The sequence below is a fragment of the Nymphaea colorata genome, chromosome 3 (assembly GCF_008831285.2).
Source record: "Nymphaea colorata isolate Beijing-Zhang1983 chromosome 3, ASM883128v2, whole genome shotgun sequence".
In the NCBI taxonomy this organism is placed as follows: domain Eukaryota; kingdom Viridiplantae; phylum Streptophyta; class Magnoliopsida; order Nymphaeales; family Nymphaeaceae; genus Nymphaea; species Nymphaea colorata.
The window spans coordinates 15,086,247-15,104,875 of NC_045140.1; the positions used below are offsets into that span (position 1 = coordinate 15,086,247).

Here is an 18,629-nt window from a genome sequence, read left to right on the forward strand (position 1 = left end):
ATCTTCTCAAGAACAGCCGAACCATACAACTTGTCTGCCTTCTCCTCTATCTCACTGCCTTCGCTTAAGCTGTGGGCTTGCTGGGCACGCTTCTCTATCAGCATGGTTTTCTAGTCGCCATTATAATAAGAGAAAAATAAAAACTTGGCAAGCTGATTATCGCATGGCTTCTGTGTGCTTTCGATCGAAATCAATGGTTTATGAGAGGAAGAAGGAACTCACACGACATATGGAAGAAAGGAAGAAGATGATCGGAACAAACAAAAGAAGGAAACCAATTAACTGAATGATTTGCAAGTGAATATCTGATGGGCATAGAACAAGAAAAATAGTTATTAACGCATTGGTAGTAGTTCTTTTGAGATATTGGACAAGGCTTGGGTTGAGCAAAGGCAGTTCTAGTTACCAACATTAACAAATATTATCAACACCTCGGCCCTCGACCATATATCACATTCTGCTAGCCCTCATGAAAAGTCGACCTGAGTACTGACCGCTTCAGCTCGTACTGACCGCTTTGCAATGCTATATAAAATCTGTTTCAAAAATTCCATAACCCATTATTTTAGACGTTGGTAATATGTACCCAAAGATATTTTTATGAAATTATACTTCCAACGTATTTCTTTTTTTTTTTTCTTGTTTTTCTAAAGATAGCCAGGCACCCAGGGCCTTGCAGTCCCTGACGATGCTGCAGTAATGAAATCACAGAAGCAATTATAGCGCCTGAATTGAAGCAAACCAGTGTCGTCGGCTTTTCCTTGATTTCCACCCTATCATGCGCCGAAAATCCCACAAGATTTACGTGCTAAGCTGCCTTGGAATCTAATTAGAACATCATCTATGAATAGAATCATATAAAGATCTATTATCACCAGATTCTTTTTTGAGGCCACAGAATCCTGCATATATATGTATATATATATATCATTAAGAATATTAGAATGTAGAACAAAATCTCAGTGGATAAAAAAGTCCACATTTATGTGATCAGGTCTTAACCGAACCTTCATATTTTTCTTCAAGAGAAAATTCCCAATTTTGACACAAACCAAGAACATCTGACAAGAGGAAGATTTTTGGCTTCTGATCAGTGTTTGCTGGAAATCTTAGCAATACCGTATCAAAGGAGACATGAAAAAGCGGCTGCCATTAGAATCTTAGACCGTAGAAAAAGTCAGTCTAGTGAAATCACCGGTTTGGGACTATGGTTTCTACTCATTCACGAAACACTTAAAGTTCCATGGCTACATGTCAAAACTTGCCCTCGGAAGAATGAGAAAGACTAGAGAACTGGGGCGCCTGAGATATTTGACAATTCGTCAGGCATACTTTTTCCCATTAATCAATTGTCATGCGCATTGAAATGCAAAAGAATTATACCGATATTTCAAGTAGTAGTTCGTGGAAAGAGACCACTCAGAGGAATTGAAACAGAAACAGTAGCATATATAGTTCCATTTCCCATTTTTGATCTGAAGTCATAAAAAAGGTAATACTATAAATGGAACGTACAAATAAATAGCTCTATCCGACTACCACCAAGGCATTCATTCTTCCGAATGGCTAATAACTCGATTGCAGAATAAAAATAACCTTAGAAAGTGGATGATAACGTGGAAAGATGCAGTATATAAATGAGGGAATACCCACTTGATGATCGAACAGGCGGAAGTGGAGGAACTAGCAGAAGAAATCATGCTGTTTTGCAGGAATAGTGAAACATCTTTCTTGGTCGTCCAACCATACACGGTTCATCTCTTAAATGGGTGGTGCCTACTCATTGATAAATATTGGCAGAAACAGATGTACAGCTCGAAGAGGAAGAGTAAAAGCTCCAAATATCTTTTGCAGAACCGTGCATATGCAGACATATATCAACTGGTAAAAAGGAAAAAGGAAGAGAAATTATTTGTAACAGAATGTAGAAAACAGTAGCCATGACAACAAACATAAAACTACAACAGAAACTTGAAAGTTTAATGTAGAACAAAGGGTTTGAGAAACGAGACGGCTGGGTATTAGTGGAAGAATGAACTCATGTCACATTTCCTTTAGTGTAATTTTCTGAGCAATTTTCTTATTAAAAGATGGGAAAAGGTTGGATCATACCGTGCTCATAATGTTGGGCACTGATCATCTTGGAGAAGGCACGACCTATGAGGGTCGCCCATTAAGTTCACGAGTTTCAAACCCCGGTGTGAAAGCGCCAATGCTGTGTAACGAATGAGGAGGTTATCTGCTTTGCTCGCCTGAACTTCTGATGAGCTGGTTTTTCTGGCCATTGACTGTGAGAACGAAGTTGCATGCGACGATTCGAGAAAAAGAAGAAGGCGCAATTTAACAGCTGGGAGAAAAGATGGGGAGTTGCCATATCACCCGGTCGAGAAAAGCTCCGTCAGAGAAACGATTGACAAGAACAAGAGAAAGTCAACGTGGAAGGCGATCAAAATGAACACATAGAACAGAGAGCGGAAAGCAGGAGCAGTCCCTCCTTTTTCTTCTTTCCTCCTTTTTCTCCCTTTCGGTTGTACAAATTTGAAAGAATTAGTAAAAAAATTTCATTTCACTCTCATAAAATTACATCATGGTGAAGTTCTCCTTTTCATGTAGTCCTAACACTAGCAAAAGCCGAAAAATCAATAAAACTCTATACAAGATCGGATTGAAGAACGTTCTCATCGTTCTTGGTTTGCAAAAAGCTTCACCGGGTTCCTCTTCCCCTAGAAATTAGTTCCTCACAGTAGAGGCAAGGAAAAGCGGAAAAAGAAGGAAAGAGTATACATTTTCTTATAGAGCTCTTGCTAGAAAGAAAGCTTCATGCAGGATAGGAGGGAAAAGCACCAACCAGTGTATGATGATCATGGCCACAAAGAGATCAAGTTTCCCAAGGGAACCTCCCCACATCAAGTCATCCAAGGAAAACTTGGCCTCTCTCGCTCTATCCTTCTTTTGGTGCCTCCTACCTGTTGTGCAGTGGATTAGGCCCCGTGGGCACAACTCGTTTGTCGTCGTCCAGTGTGGAGTTGCTGCTGCAGTCACAGAGACTGCAGTACTTCCGCGGCACCGAATTCTCCGATCTTCTAACTTGCACCTGGGGGACGTCTCTTCTTCCCATAGAACACGAGCTGAGAGTGGACAGTATGAGAACGCAGGAGAGGAATGTGACCCTAACGACGCTCATCCTTTCTTGCGGTTCGACTGCAAAAGCTAGGGCCTCTGAGAAGGCGAGGTCGTGGGGAGAAGATAACAAGAAAGACAGGAAAAGCAAAAAGGAATGGGCGGGTTATGCTTTTGTCCGCTGGAGAAGGGAAGAAAGGAAGGAATGGAATTTGGGGGAGGAAGCATAATAAAGTGAATGAAGAGGAAGGCAAAAGGAATAGAAAGGTTGTTTTTTCTCTGGCGACCTTCAAGGGTCATTAAATCGGGTACCTCGGATTGCTAGGGTTTGCATCTGAGACATCCACATCCTCGTTCAGAACTCCACCAAACGCCATTAATTCCATCTTCATGTTGGTTAACTTTCCGCCATACCCAGAGAGAGGGAGAGGGAGATTCAAACGAGACTCAAGCGACTAAATTCAAATGAGCCATTATGGATGTGGGAAGGGGAGAGAGAGATTAAAGTTTTATCTTTCAGTGAGAAGGGCAAAAGGGTGGTTCTTAGAAGATGACAGCATTCACAATAACTTTTTCTTTTGTTGGTTTAAAAGTAAAATAACGTTGGTAATTTTTCGAAAAATCATTGGGTGAGAGGACGGGCTGATGACCAAGCTTGTAACATTGGTCAAGTGCTCCCTCTTTTTTGGTGTCTTGGTCGTTAGGACGGTCTTCAATAATTGATGATTTCTAGAAGAGATCCGTCGTTAGATGGCCTAACAAGGGTTGGGTTGGTTTAAACTCTTTGAAGATGTTTAGAGTTCACCACGTGCCCTTACTTGTCTCAAGGCCAAGGTGGCTAATAAGCCAACTTTGTTGGTGAGCTAAAAGAGGAGAGGAGTACAGCATGTGTGTATTTCATCTATAGTTGCATTGAGAGTCGAGTTCACACCCTTTTCTTTATTCTTAAGAGTACCAAACTTTCTTCGGTGCCTTAGAATGATGTATTTGATATGCTTCAACTTACATACTTATGTTTTTCTCTCTCTTCCTACTCCTCTTCTTCTCTCTCTCCCTTTTACAGGCCAGCCACCTACCAAACACCACCCCTTTCATTGCATCAATCTACTCAGGCACAGCTAAAAGATGAGTCCATTACGTCAACTCCCTCAAAGATGGCTAAAAGAGGAGTTATTTGTGTTCTGTGTTTATTGATGAAATGTTCAGTGGAGAACAACACATCCAGAGAAACTCTATACAAGATCAATAAAACTCTATACAAGATCGGATTGAAGAACGTTCTGATCGTTCTTGGTTTGCAAAAATGTTAAAGAAGGATTTTGCTGAATCAGGAGTTTCTTAGATCACGGTACTAAGTTTTTGTCTTACGTTTTCTTTCACAAATCAAGTCGGAGTCTTGGTGTTTCTTCTTCAATGTTAAAGAATGAAGCTTATGTTTGACAAACTTCATTTGACGCAGCAATAACTGCAACTAATTAAGAATGTTGTGAGCACTTGTGATATTAAATTTTAAGATCATCGACGGCAAGGACTTTCGTCTTCATCTCTTCTATAACCAAATTAATATAGGAATAAGCAAATTTATGTGGGCTGGATATGCCTCCGCCGCCGCCCCAAGCTGAACCTGGCACCTTCCATTTCTTGGCACACCTTGTTTCGCGATACACAGTAACACAGAGCAATTCCATATATTCTATCTGATTAGTAGACAAAGGTGGCCTGCCATACCAACCTTTTGACTCTAACAACGCAGATGATCAAAGAAATCCACTAAATCACTTGGTGGAGGCCGTTTGACTAACTCGGATCTGATGTGCAGCCTTGCTTCTAATATATACATATTATATAAGATTCCTGTTGTACACCAAATCTATGGATCGCGAAGGGAAGCCGGGAAGACTCGTAGAGGCATGGGGGATCCAAGACCCCTTCGTGGTGAAATCCACGGATTTGGGATGTTGGAATAGAAGATCAATCTATGGATCTCAAACCAACCCCAACCTTAGATCCAAAAACTTGAATATACCTTTGACGTGGAATACTAGACATATAACAAAGAGATGGGTTACGATCATGAGCTCACTATCTATCTCATGTTGCATGTTTTGGCCTTTTGACAATAACCACGCCACCGAACGTTTGCTTGCATTCTTTTGAGAAATGTCAAAGGAAAGAGGCCCGCGTGATTGACTTCCACACTCACACGTCCTACTGGAATGTCGATAGAAAAATGCACCAACCTATAAGTCAGTGAGTTTAAAAGCCTTACGCAATTGAATCGCTATTTTCATTTGAAACGTTGAAAGACTTAATTCCATGTGAACCAGCTTCACACCATTCACCTGTAAATGGTTCCACTTCATTCTATAAATTACAGTTAAATTTTATATACATTGTTCTTTTTTTCCGGCCCTCTAAATCATCATTAACTTAAAGAATAATCGATTGATCCGGTAAGGGTCTGTGTGTACCTTTGATCTCCTACGCCTCTTTTTATATCTTTGACCTTACCCTTGCTTGAGAAACCTACTCTTTCATTATCTCGTGCATACGCATGCCTGGCTTGCGTCTGATTCTATCATTAAAATTGGAAAATAAAGGCTAGTTCTAATATAAAAAAAAAATACTATTTAAGAAGGTTGTGTGTGCACAGGAACACACGCACACATATTGAATAAACCGTGTCCCGGTCAGAAGCAATAAAGGTTGGCATGTCTAGGCCGTATTATGCACATTTATACATGCCTTCTTCAAAAGGAGGAGGTTTACAGCAATAGGACGAGTATGAATTTGAACTCGAGTTCTTAATAAGAGTTTTGGAATTGGCTTGACTCATTTTGCAGTCCTATCCACACATTTTACACGGACTGTCGATTCAAGATCTCTTTTCACAAACTCAATTTTGTCATCATTCAAACACACCTTAAATGCCGCTTTGAAAGCAAACATTTTCCTTTCAAAATGGCATTTAAATGTGTCACCCAAACACACCCTCGACATCTTTTATGATCGCCAACTATCGCCTCCGACTTGTATCCAGATTCAACTCCACTACTCTACTGGTGTTAGAATCGGATCAATTGGTGTATACAGATTCAACTCTAATCTTGGTGTTCGAATCGCCTCCGACCCGCTTGGAACCGTACTTCATGGATATTTTCACCAAATTTTGTTGATTATGCACTACAGCAGCAAGCCAGTTCCAACCCCCAACAAATTTGGATCCGATCCGAATGATTTGACTTTATTTCATTTCATATATAATTTTTTTTTCATCAACAATTTTATTGCTGAGGAATACCAATAACATAAGGACGAAAAAGCAAAAAAAAAAAAGAATTAAGAGAAACCATTTTAATGAGTATGAATTCACAAGTTAACGAAATACGCTGAAACCGATGGATTTAACGGCGTTTAATTGGTTGATTGACGTAACGTTGGATTTGAAACGACGGACTTAAATGCCGTCAATTAATTTCCGCTTCGCCTTTCGGTTACATTCCAGGTACCGGAAATAAATGCGGGGGGGATTAAACTTTAAAGTGGACGACTCGGACGATATGCGGACGAATCTGTATCTTCAGAGATCCGAGTCCCGCTTTTACTCCTTTTTGACGAAAACGAGAGCGCGTAAATTTAATGGGGCCGATGGCGGTGAGGCGGGGCCATCATAATTGAACGAAAATCGCGATTTCGTCATCGCCAGGATCGCGAAAATCGAGAGAGAAAAAAAAAAAGGCGTGCTATTTTTATGCGAACTCCGGCCATTACTCCCGTTGCCCGCGCGTACGGTACCGGAAAACGGGTCAACGTCGAACTTAACCGACGGCGACGACTTCCCCCCGCCACCGTTCTTTTTCGCCGGCACGGAGAAGAACAGGTAGGATGGAGAGAGGCCTATGGGCGGTCGCTATCTTCTCCGATCACGAATGCCAAGTCAGCCTGATGAATGAGAAGGAAAAAGAACAAAATAAACTATAGAAAGAGCCTGGGATCCAAAGCAATGGTTTCATGCCTCCATTGAACGACCTCGATCATGGTTTCAGGCAAACGACCACCAGTTCTAAGACGAGCAGAGCAGTGCCGTCCACACATCTACGATGAGTTGATGGCCTTTCAGAAACGCGGTCATCTAAATTTCAGTTTCAGCATTGGTTGATCATTCTCATCAACCACCGCTACAGTAACCATGATCTTAAACCGTCAGCTTTAATAAGAAAACACCAACATAGCCTTCGACACCAGTTTTGCCAGAACTTCAGATATGTCGCGTTTAATTAGTTTTAGTGTGAGCAGGGAAACCTACTGCCCAGTAGAGAGTCTAAAATCTCAATCAACTTTCGTTTCTTGAAGGTACAAAGCCTATTTTTGATGTGTTGCTCCTTTCGTTGCTGTGCTCCATAATGCTCAAAGTAGAAACTAACTGCTCACTAACACCCCTTAAGAACGTAGTTGAAAGCAGAAGGTGTACTTACCTTCTTGACAAGCTCTCTTCCATCATCGTGGGGTTTAGTCACCATGAAATCATGCTATTAAATTTGCACTACTCGTATGAAACTCGTATATGTTTAATATCTTACAGACCACCTTCTAATCGTGACAAAATTTTCTGACTTAAAAAACTGTAATGAGCGTTGTGGTTAGCTTTCTGCTTTTTACACATATAAGCAGTCAAACACATAATTTGAGTATGTATGATTCGAACGTTTATGTAGCTGGATGAGGATATGCATAACCTAGTATATATTAATCAAGAAATTATGGGGGCGTTAGATAGGGACTTCAAACTGAGGCGAACCCACCTAAGACGGCCACTGACTGGGGCATATTTGCAGTTGCCCCCATGGCCATGAACTGGCTTCACAATGAACTAGAAAAAGTTATATATGGAACAGGATACTTAATAACATGAGGCAAGAATATATATGACGTCCCTGTTAGAATATTTCCAAGACTTATTAGTATGAGACCGTCGCACATTTGAGAATAGCATTGTCCCGTTTCTCTTTAAGAATTTGAACAAGACGGCCCGTCTAGCTCAGTCGGTAGAGCGCAAGGCTCTTAACCTTGTGGTCGTGGGTTCGAGCCCCACGGTGGGCGTTTGTTTGTACGTTTCCTAATATATTTTGTTTTAACATATTCAACAGTAATGACTCCGTTCAACACTTGCCTCAGTTTTCAGTATAACAAATCCCATCGCAATAACTAGCTGGGTTCGATGAATTTGCACATAAGAACCTATGAATGAAGACATTACGAGACATTAATATATAAATGTAACAAAGTTTAGTAAGTCTTTAATATAAATGAAGAAAACAAGTGCTAGCATAAATGATCGGACCAAGTTGGGGCGCATCGCAAGAACCCAAACGGCAAAGGACGCGTGACGACGTCTACATACATCCCAGCCCCGCTCCCCATCATAAACAATAGAGATACGCCCAACGCTCCAAACTTTTAATAGTCATCCATGTTGCTTTTATATCTATAAATATACGCCAAGTCCATTAAACCATCTCCAAATTCTCCAGTCACCGGACCAGCTATTTCCCCGTTCTACACAGATTGGAGTCTTCTAATAAGATTCCATTAAGCATATGGCGGGTGCTGCTTCTTTCACTACAACGACGCTTCTATTTGTTCTGCTGTCACAGACGGCTTTCACGGCGGCTGCCTCCATTGGCAATTTCTTGAGGGATTTCGACATCACCTGGGGAAACAATGGCAGAGCCAAGATTATGAACGATGGCAACCTCCTCCAGCTATCTCTCGACCAAAAATCCGGCTCCGGCTTCCAGTCCAAGAACCAGTACCTCTTCGGGAAGATCGACATGAAGATGAAGCTCGTTCCCGGGAACTCGGCCGGCACCGTCACCGCCTACTATGTCATCATCCTTTCCATGCATCTTCTCCGATTTTAGGTCCACAGTGACGTTAGGTAGGGATCTAGTTCAGTGCGTTAATTATTTTTCTGTTTCCTTGCAGCTATCATCTCAGGGACCGGAGCAGGACGAGATCGACTTCGAGTTCCTCGGCAACCTAAGCGGCCAGCCATACACCCTCCATACCAATGTGTTTACTCGGGGGAAAGGCAACAGGGAGCAGCAGTTCCATCTCTGGTTCGATCCAGCTGCTGATTTCCACACTTACTCCATTCTTTGGAACCCTCAACAGATCGTGTGAGTTTAAAATTCGTATTTAACATCAAGTTTTTTGTCCTGTTCTTAAGATTTGCAGAAGTATGGCAGGTAGATAATTACAGTTTATTATGCGATAATGGATGACATTGTCCTGCATGCAATTCTGCAGTTGGTCCGTTGATGGCGTCCCCATTAGAGTGTTCGATAACTTGGAAAAGAGGGGAGTTCTATACCCAAACAGCCGACTCATGAGAGTCTACTCGAGCCTGTGGAACGCCGATGAGTGGGCTACCAGAGGTGGACTAGTGAAAACCGACTGGTCGAAGGCGCCGTTCGTCGCCTCCTACTCCGGCTTCAACGCCGACGCCTGCGTCTGGCACCCCGCCGCCGGCTCATCCACCTGCGCCAATGGTCGCAGTTCCAATGGTTGGTTCGGCGAGGAAATGGATGCCACCGGCCTGCAGAGGCTCAAGTGGGTGCGCAAGAACTATATGGTCTACAACTACTGCACCGACCCCAAGCGCTTCCCTCATGGCCTCCCTCCCGAATGCTCCACGGGCTTTTAGCGATCAGTTTTCTATATCACCGCTCACGTTGAAAGATCTTCGCGCTTCTTACGTGGGTAGTTGATTTTTTACGTTATTAATTACTGTTCTTCTTGTGTGACCAACTATTACCATTCAGAATTAATTTATTGTCCATTAATTGGATTGTATTGGTTAACTAAACGATGAAGGAAACAGGCGGCACATTATCAAAATGAAGCACACCAGTAATCAATCTTTTGTCGTCGTTTGTGTTGCTAGTGTTGCGACCAGCTATAATTCGAGTTGAACCTAGAAACGTAATGGTGAGTTCAAATATATAGGTGGTGTTTGGATGATACACCAAAACCAAATTTTGGATGTTTTTGCTCCCAAAACCTGGTTTTCAGGTGTCATCAAAATTGGGTTTAAGGAAAGCTCAATTTTGACAAAACCTGGTTCTGTAGAGGAAGTCATGAAAAACTTGACTCCCGGCCCTTATGTTATTAATGAAAAACTAGGTTTTGGATGCGTTACTCAATCAAATAAAAAAAAAAAATGCTTTCAAACTCACTGAAATAGTTGGTTTTTATAAAACCAAGTTTTCACAAAGCTGTGTTAAATGAAGGTGTCATCCAAATGCCTTCTTAAAATTTCATAGGCACAGTTCCCATACAATCCAAGAAATGATAAGTTGGACCATTTGAGAGTTATGGGCACCACCCTCTTCATTAAGCAAGCATAAGCCTGCCTAAGAGTCAAAAATATTAGAGTGGATGTTCATGCGGTGAATTGACATGCAAAAAGTCTCAAGTACTCCTAAAGGCAGTTTTCACAAAAAAAGGTTCAACTCCTGACCTCCACTCAGTTGATAAATCAAAATATATACATACTTATGGTAAGACACGAGGAACCTAACCTCTATACTCAGCCGATTGGTTATGCAGAGACGAGACAGTTCCGGACACTAAATATTGCCGCCCCACCAACAGCGGAAACCATTGAAAATCTGAAACGAGAGTCCCATGAACCTAAGAAACCTTCTCTTCAGTAAACTTGTACCATCCATTCCGGTGTGGTTGGCTGAATCTTGCCCAGTCTGCAGAGGGGTTTGAACCCATGACCAGTCACCTTCAAGTGTTTGAGAGATCATAATGCCAGTCAAGTACGCTCTCTCTCGCTCCCTTCCCAAGTTCCAATTACTTTAGCGGCATTTGACTTTCAAATGCCTGTAGGATTCGAATGCCGATGAAGGACATTTGTTTATAGATGATCAATTGTAGGTCATGGAACTTTTACAAATCTTTCTCAAACAGATATGACATTCGGTAGAATTATTATCCATTTCGGACTGCCTTGTTTTCTTGTCTTGTGTCTTCACACCTTCTATCACATGACTAGACCACCTCAACTACCGCAAGAATTTTATATAATATATATATATAAATTGTCCAGGGTTTAGTTGAATTCTCCCGAATCTGGTCGGATCCCATGAAGTTGGAAATGGGTGTAGGCTGGACCTAACCCCAAAGTATGAAGATAGAGTTACGACGTGCATGGTGTACAACTTTTTAAGATATGCCAACTGTACCTTTGGCCTACTTACATTAAGTTTCTGACCTACTTTTATTATTATGCAGGAGGATGTGCATATGCCTATACATATAACCAGGTTCAAAAAGTATGACCTCTTTATATAGTCGTTATTGTCAACGACCATTTATACTTTTTGCTTTTGTGGAAAGAATAAATCTCGCATTTCGGACATTCGGAATCATTTTAATTTTTAATTATCGACCTAGCCATCATATTGTTTTTTTAACTATTAAATGAGCTCAAAGTGGGTATATATGAATGCAATTAGGATTATCTCTGCAAACTTATAATCTGTATGACATCTCTCTCCTCAACTTTCCTTTTTTTTTTTTTTTTTTTTGTATTCTTTGCACCTCTTTTCACGTGAGTAAGTGGTCAACAACTCACCTCCTAAACAAGACCCAAAGGCCCCCACTTTCTCCTCTTTCGTGTCTTCGAGAAATCAGATTTAGTCTTAAATTCTTCGCCCGATTCAAATCCTTCCATCTAAGTTGAATTAGACTGATCTAATCTGTTCGTTAGACGAGTAGAACTCGAATCGAGCATATCGTCAGCATCTCCTTCTCCTTTGATCGGATCGACAGATCGAGTGAGTCTAAAATATGTTTATGCCTTAAGTATTTGGGTTTTGCACTGAAAATGTTTTGAGAAGGTAGGATTAAGCAGCAATTTATATGGATGGAGAAAACCATTTTAGACATGTTCACCCTGCAACTTGAATGTTTTAAATATAAGCCTTAGCCCCAAGGGGTTTGGCAAAACTGATCTAATAAACGGCTGGTAGAAAGCCGGTTTCCCCATGTAGATAAAACGTTACATGATTGAAAGAGCATATTTTCTCAAAGTGCCACATGCTTTCCTTGACATTATGCCAGCTTCCTTGAAATACCGACACAAAATCAATGTATTAAAAAAGCAATCTACTGGCTCATATCTTTGGCGGTGGTTGCCGACCCCTGAGTCAAAAGAGACAACCATGTCGATGCTGATTTGCTACTTCATCATCATAAAATATTGAGCGGCCTTAACAGGGCGGTAGATTTTCTACATAAATAAAGACCTACAGGTGAAACTAAGTTTGAAAGTTATTGCATGGCCCCCTCAAAATTCATACTAAAAGATGCAGTCATGTTCACAAAATCAATCAATTAAATTGACTGGTTCTTAATCAGTTCACACAGTGCTTACGATTACTTATATATATATAAGAAATTGCATCCTCATTGATAAAAATTAGAACATGTTTACGCAATCTAAAATTCTAAAAGATCTTTTTCAAATACAGGCCTGCCTTTCTGCCCTACTTTAGCATCATATATGCTTCAGGAGCAGGCAGGAAAGACCTGGGGCTCAAAACTGCTAGACTCGAGCACATGTACTAACTAGAGCTACCCCACTCTCCAATTGCAGGTTTAACAATTATCAACTGTGTTTTAGGTACAAATAATCAGTTCCACTTTATCATTCTTGATCTGGCCATTACCGCGTTGTATTCTATTGTTTTTGTATCACATATATAGTTCCTGCACTTTGTTGATCTAATCCGAGGCTTTGTTTGTCATGAATCACCTTGGTGTCGCTATGCACAATGCAATAATCATATTCTTCACAAATAATTTGTCCAGTGACATGTATTCTCCTTTATATATATTTCATTTCCTTTAGTCCACAACTTGAAATTTACAACAGTACTAACAGGAAAGAAGAACTATCAAAAATGTAAAGTCCTATGACAATTGTTCTGCATCTGTTTATATTGGTCTATCCTATATATCTTCATTTACAAAAGAAAGGAAGGGACTATATATACGGGAGAAACTACATCTAAAGTTATAGAGTTGGACCAATGGATGGGCACCTAAGACTTGGGGGACTCCTTTTCTTTGGCACCCGTTTTCTGGCAATAGGGGCAAAGTGTAAGACTGGCTGCTGCAGAAGGGAAATTGATGTAGAATTGGGTTGGACTTGTCGTCATCCTCAAGCCCTTGAGTTCCTGCAACTCTTTCTTCAATCGCCTGTTCTCCTCAGAAAGCCTCTCGCAGCAGTTCTTCAGGAGTTGGCAGTTCAGCTCTATCTGCTTCAGTTTGGTCCTGCATTCGTTTCATCAAGCTTTGACAACCTTCCCTTATATCCCTACAATGCAAAATTGAATTGAACCTGGATTTTTTCTAGTATTTTTTCTTTACCGACATTACTGTTACTTGTAGCAACTGTTTCAAGTAATTAGATGCGTTCTCCGTTTCGCTGGTGGTGTCGTTATTCCAGTTTAATTCATTTTCATTCACAATTTTCAGATACCATTTATTTGCATTCACAACTTTCAGATTCCATGAGGATGGTCAACAATAACAGTAGCTTAACAACAATAATTTTGATTAGTATCATGCTAATTTGTAGATTGCTAATGCTCTATTTATCTTCTGAGATTGATAATAAGGATTTTGTGAATGATGTAGACAAGCATGCTTGAGTTTCTTGTAGTAAAAAACTGCCAAGCAAGCTACTGAAGTGTAGGAAATTTTGAAAGCAGCTTGTCAGGCGAGAAACTATAAGTATAGTGGTTTCATAGACAACAGAAAAAAAATCGAGTAACTATAGTAAAAGTAATTTGCGGGGAAACCGATTTATCTTTTCTCCTCAACCATATTAAAATTGATTAACATATATAGTTTCCTTTAAACCACAGTTAACAGGAAACTAACTTGCTTTAACTCCTTTTAAAAATTATTCATCTGCTCCTAATTAATTGTCTATTTCATTTCCAACCGCTTTCCCAAATCACATCCTCTGCACTAATACAATGTCCTTCAAGACATTCATTTCCTTATTCCACTGCAGGCTTATCGTTTCCTCGGTCCTTTTCATGAGCTGTAATACTGGACAAACTTACAAAAGCGTGGTCTCCCACAGTCTTGTTGTAAAGATCTGCTACTAATGAAAGTGAATATATATTTTCTCAAATGCTAGGACATAGTTTATCTGGTGAGCATAGTAATAAATCTCAACCCTTGAAAACCTAAAGACAGAAAACTAATTAACATCATGGAGTAGTTTTGCAGATATGACAATGATCTTTATGATGGTGATGATGCACCAACATCAACATCATCCCCTCCCTTCCTCTCTCTTTCCTGGTTGAGTGGAGGGCGATTTGAGTGGGCCCAAGTAGATTCGAAACCAAGACCTTCACAGAGCGAATGCCCAATAGCTTCACTAGCCCAGCCGCCCATGAATGTACATGTTCAACTCAGATCACCTCTCTCTCTCTCTCTCTCTCTCTCTCTCTCTTCTGTGAGGACGGCAATCAGTAATAGTAAAAGAAGCACCTGAGAGCTAATCCAATTACACAACAGTACCGTCCATAGATTTCAAATTGCACCGTCACCTATATATCTACAACCCTTTGTATATCCTTGTTTACTTCATCATATATTCACTAATCCTTAGCTCCTTTTGTTATTAATTTCTTTAGTAGCATCATTAGTAGTATTATGATGATTGGGAAAAACGAAAAGAACGAGAAGTAAAATATTTGTTTCTGTACCGTCGAACATATCACTGATAATCTATATATAGAACGCTGAACGAAAAATTCCTCCTACATAAGAACCCGGGTCGTAAATGATAAATCAATAGAGAGATGCAAATGAGCAGGAGCTTACCTTGCCCTTCTGTTTTGGAACCAGACTTCAACTTGCCGTGGAAGGAGGTTCAGTTGTTTTGCTAGAATTTGCTTTTGGTTCTACAGAATTGTAGAAGGAGGCCTTTAAAACCGTTATTCCAAGAGGGGAAAAACGAAGAAAAGAATAAACGTAAACAGATACGCACAGGACTAAGGGTTCTCTGCTCTCTGAAACTCTGTTCGAGCAGGCTGGATTGCTCCAGCGTGAGCTTCAACTTCTTCCTTCCGTTCCGATTATCACCCTCGTCCTCCATCTCTTCTTCTTCCTCCTCGCTCAGCTCCTCGCTCTTCCGCTTCTCGCTCTCACTCTTCTTCGGCGGAAACAGCACATGAAATTTGATGACTTTCTCCCTCTCTCTACCATGAACATCAGGATTTCCACGTCCAAGTCCAAGAGCCAGACTTGTATCGCTAGAATCGCCGTCCATCTCTCTCTCCCGCCCTCCCTCTATACCAGCCCTTTCTCGGGGGCAGAAAAAGGGAGATGGAAATTGGAGGTTTGGTGGTGGAGGAAACGGATACACTCATATAGAAGAAAACGGCTTTGGAAATTACAGAAAGGCATTAAAAGGGAAGTGAGAACGTAATCTTCTATCTCATTCAATGTTGACTATTAAAGAAGAATTTAATAACCAGGGTTGAAACAAAAACAAACACAGTTAGGACCCATATACGCCCATCATCTCTTCCAAATATGACCAGCGACCACCCAGGAAATGAAGAAGGCTATACCTCCGAGCTAACCTGCTGGAAGCATCTCTGGAAGTGGGTACCATGCCCCCGATCACTATATATAATTGGTTAATTATTATCTTCATATATGTCGTCCTTCAACAAAGTAGACCACATGATTGCATATGAGAAGACAGCTGTTTTTATATATATATATATATATATATATATATATATATATAGCTGATCGAATTTTATACAATATTCTCATTGAGAAAACTATATGTACACTAGAACAAAATTATGGCAATAACAGACTTTTTGCATGTCACGAAATCGAAATTTCGCCAACAACCTCTCAGTCAACTTGTGACCTTTAAATTGAAGAAATTAAGCCGGTTGGTTCAATTACTGGGACCGCGGGTTGTTAATTTGTGTGTATCACGACCAAACAGGTGTCAGCTTAACCCCAAGTTTGCCCATCGAAAAGCAAAAATTCAACATTCAACAAGCGAAATTTCCATCATTTATAAACACCAAGTTGCATAAAACATAGTCCAAGACTTGCTTTAGCTTTCTTTTTGAAAGTTTGATTTGTATAAATCAAGGGACGTATCCAATAAGTTATAATCGCATATACCACCAATCCACGATAGTCATGCATAATATTATAAGCACGCCATGCATGTGTGCCTGCATATATGCATATTGTCTGTACCCATATAATTACACACACATATGTGTGTGTGGGAGCGCGTGCATGCTACTGTCGCATTCAAGTGGATGGGTTTTGCGTGGAATACGGGATGAAGGATGACCACCTAAAAATTTATTTGGTGGATTGATACGGGAAGATCCATGGGCCTCGTAATTCCATCTTCCAACAGTTGGGAATACGTTATCATTGACGTTTCTAAATGTTGCATGACAGCATCAAGAGCCAATGATTTTCTATCTCCTCTTTTGACTACTGCGATTTTTGTTTTTCCTTATATAATAATTAGTCACACTGTCGTCCTTTGTCATGTCTGACAGCTTAATTCCACCGTCACCTGTTGCCTCACTGCAACCTCTATTAATATTATAACCCAGTGATTAAGACTGTATATTTGACATTTGGATTGTATTTGACGACATATATAAATGTGCATAAACGAGCAACTGGAATTTCTCTGCCGCTACTGTTTTCAATTCATGAAATCCGCAAAGCTAAGAATATTTTCACGTTGACAATCGAGAACACTGTAAAGTAAAGTTTTACTTGTCCCTTCTGCCAGCTTCACAAAAACCAAATGCTTTTGGAGGAGCTAATTAATTAGAAGAATCGTTTGAAAAAGTTGGAGATGGGGCTTAATCAAAATCGATGTCAACAGGACGAGGACAGGGTTTCGTTTCAGAGACATCTACAGTTCACAGAAAGCGCCTATGGGCCGGCACGATTGATATCGTAGGTGCTCTAATATATTTATATTTCGTATGTGAAAAGAATGTAATTAATGATCATGTCATGGGACGTACCCATTTGTAACCTAATTTTCAAAATTAGGAAATCAAAATTTTCGTGGACAAGGGGAAGCTCATGAATTTGTTTACTTAAAGAGAAAAAAAGATGATACCCTTGCTTAAGGCAATTTTATGTAAAAAATTCTTTTGTAAAATCAATTATTTTGATATCACGGGAGATTGTCACAATGGCTGGGACTGGGGCTTATAGGTGGCCAAGTGTTCATTCTTTAGTGCACCAACTTTTTATGTTGTAAAAAGGAGACACCAATATACAAGCTGAATGCCAAAAGCACCGAAAGCAAACCTATAGTTTAGAAGATGAAGGTTTTGACACTAATTTGAGAATATGTTGGCGATGGTTGAAAAATAAGGGGACAAAAGAGGTTACTGTCATGTGGGCCATGGACAGGGTTGGTCAACACATAGGTCACCCACACGGTTGACTGGGTGAATGGTCGCCGATCTTATGCACGTCCCCCTTCTTATGTGTCATTCTCTGATTGGCTGAGCTGTTATTGGTGCCTTAACTTAGTGACACTTGGACAACCTGCCCTCCTTTCTCCTATCCTCCCTCTTTTTCTAGACGTTCCTTCCTCACCAGAACCCGATGCGGCGGGGACTTTGAGGCACTTGGAAAAGTATGTTACTAAAAAGTTTATCAGAAAACTATGGTGATTTTTGGAAAAATGATCCCACTTCTTGAGAAAATCTGATTGAAGTAGTTTTTTTTTTTTTTTACTTCGATTTTTTTTGGAAAAATACCACATTTCTTGAAATTCACTTTTTTCTTTCCCTTGTTTTTAGCAGCGCAGGCGAGTTAGTTCTGAAGATGAAAAATCAGAACATTTCTTTTTTATCGAGATTTGGGATTCCGGGAATATATTTTTTTATAAGATCGTGAGCAGTCGTGATATCTTTATTATATGCTAGAAGAAATTTTTTTTTTTTCTGTTGCAAGGAAAAAGGTATGAAGAATTAAATGTTTGGTAGTCCAACAAGGGATGAAGTCAATGTGGTCATGAATCCCGAAATAATAAGGTGTCTTCTTTCCCAATTCAAAGATCAAACATGCGGGCAATTTGAAAATGGTATGAGAGAATCCGGGTCTTGGATCTAAGAATGAAGATGGATCTGAGATGAGCTGGGGTTGTAATTGGCATGAACTCGGATACTGGTTTTGAAGAGTTAATCCAGCTACGGACCTACACTCATCATGTCACATAGAATACTTATTTGTGGTCCGGTTGAGGATCAAAGAATTTGAGGTTTAGATCCAAAATATGGATGATAGGTCTAATTCTTTCTAACCCACAATCCAGAGCATGGTTTCACCTGGTTCTAGATTGGATCCAACTAAACCAGCTATTTCGTTTCAAATTGATTTGCCCT

General features: G+C 40.3%; 2 protein-coding genes and 1 non-coding gene across 3 annotated transcripts; 2 read left to right on the plus strand and 1 right to left on the minus strand.

Moving 5' to 3' along the window:
* Window positions 1-8,147: 8,147 nt before the first annotated feature.
* Window positions 8,148-8,220, plus strand: TRNAK-CUU (transfer RNA lysine (anticodon CUU)). Its single transcript has one exon. It is a non-coding gene; the product is annotated as a tRNA-Lys (tRNA).
* A 439-nt stretch (window positions 8,221-8,659) lies between these two features.
* Window positions 8,660-10,040, plus strand: LOC116251559 (probable xyloglucan endotransglucosylase/hydrolase protein 23). Its single transcript, XM_031625899.2, has 3 exons — window positions 8,660-9,005; window positions 9,106-9,299; window positions 9,430-10,040. Exons 1-3 carry the CDS (start codon window positions 8,718-8,720, stop codon window positions 9,824-9,826), a joined length of 879 nt encoding a protein of 292 aa, XP_031481759.1. The 5' UTR covers window positions 8,660-8,717; the 3' UTR covers window positions 9,827-10,040.
* Window positions 10,041-12,991: 2,951 nt separating this feature from the next.
* LOC116251065 (homeobox-leucine zipper protein HOX15-like) lies at window positions 12,992-15,688 on the minus strand. The gene is made up of 3 exons (XM_031625133.2): window positions 15,209-15,688; window positions 15,043-15,122; window positions 12,992-13,470 (listed from the first exon to the last, which is right to left on the minus strand). Exons 1-3 carry the CDS (start codon window positions 15,488-15,490, stop codon window positions 13,239-13,241), a joined length of 594 nt encoding a protein of 197 aa, XP_031480993.1. The 5' UTR covers window positions 15,491-15,688; the 3' UTR covers window positions 12,992-13,238.
* Window positions 15,689-18,629: the final 2,941 nt, after the last annotated feature.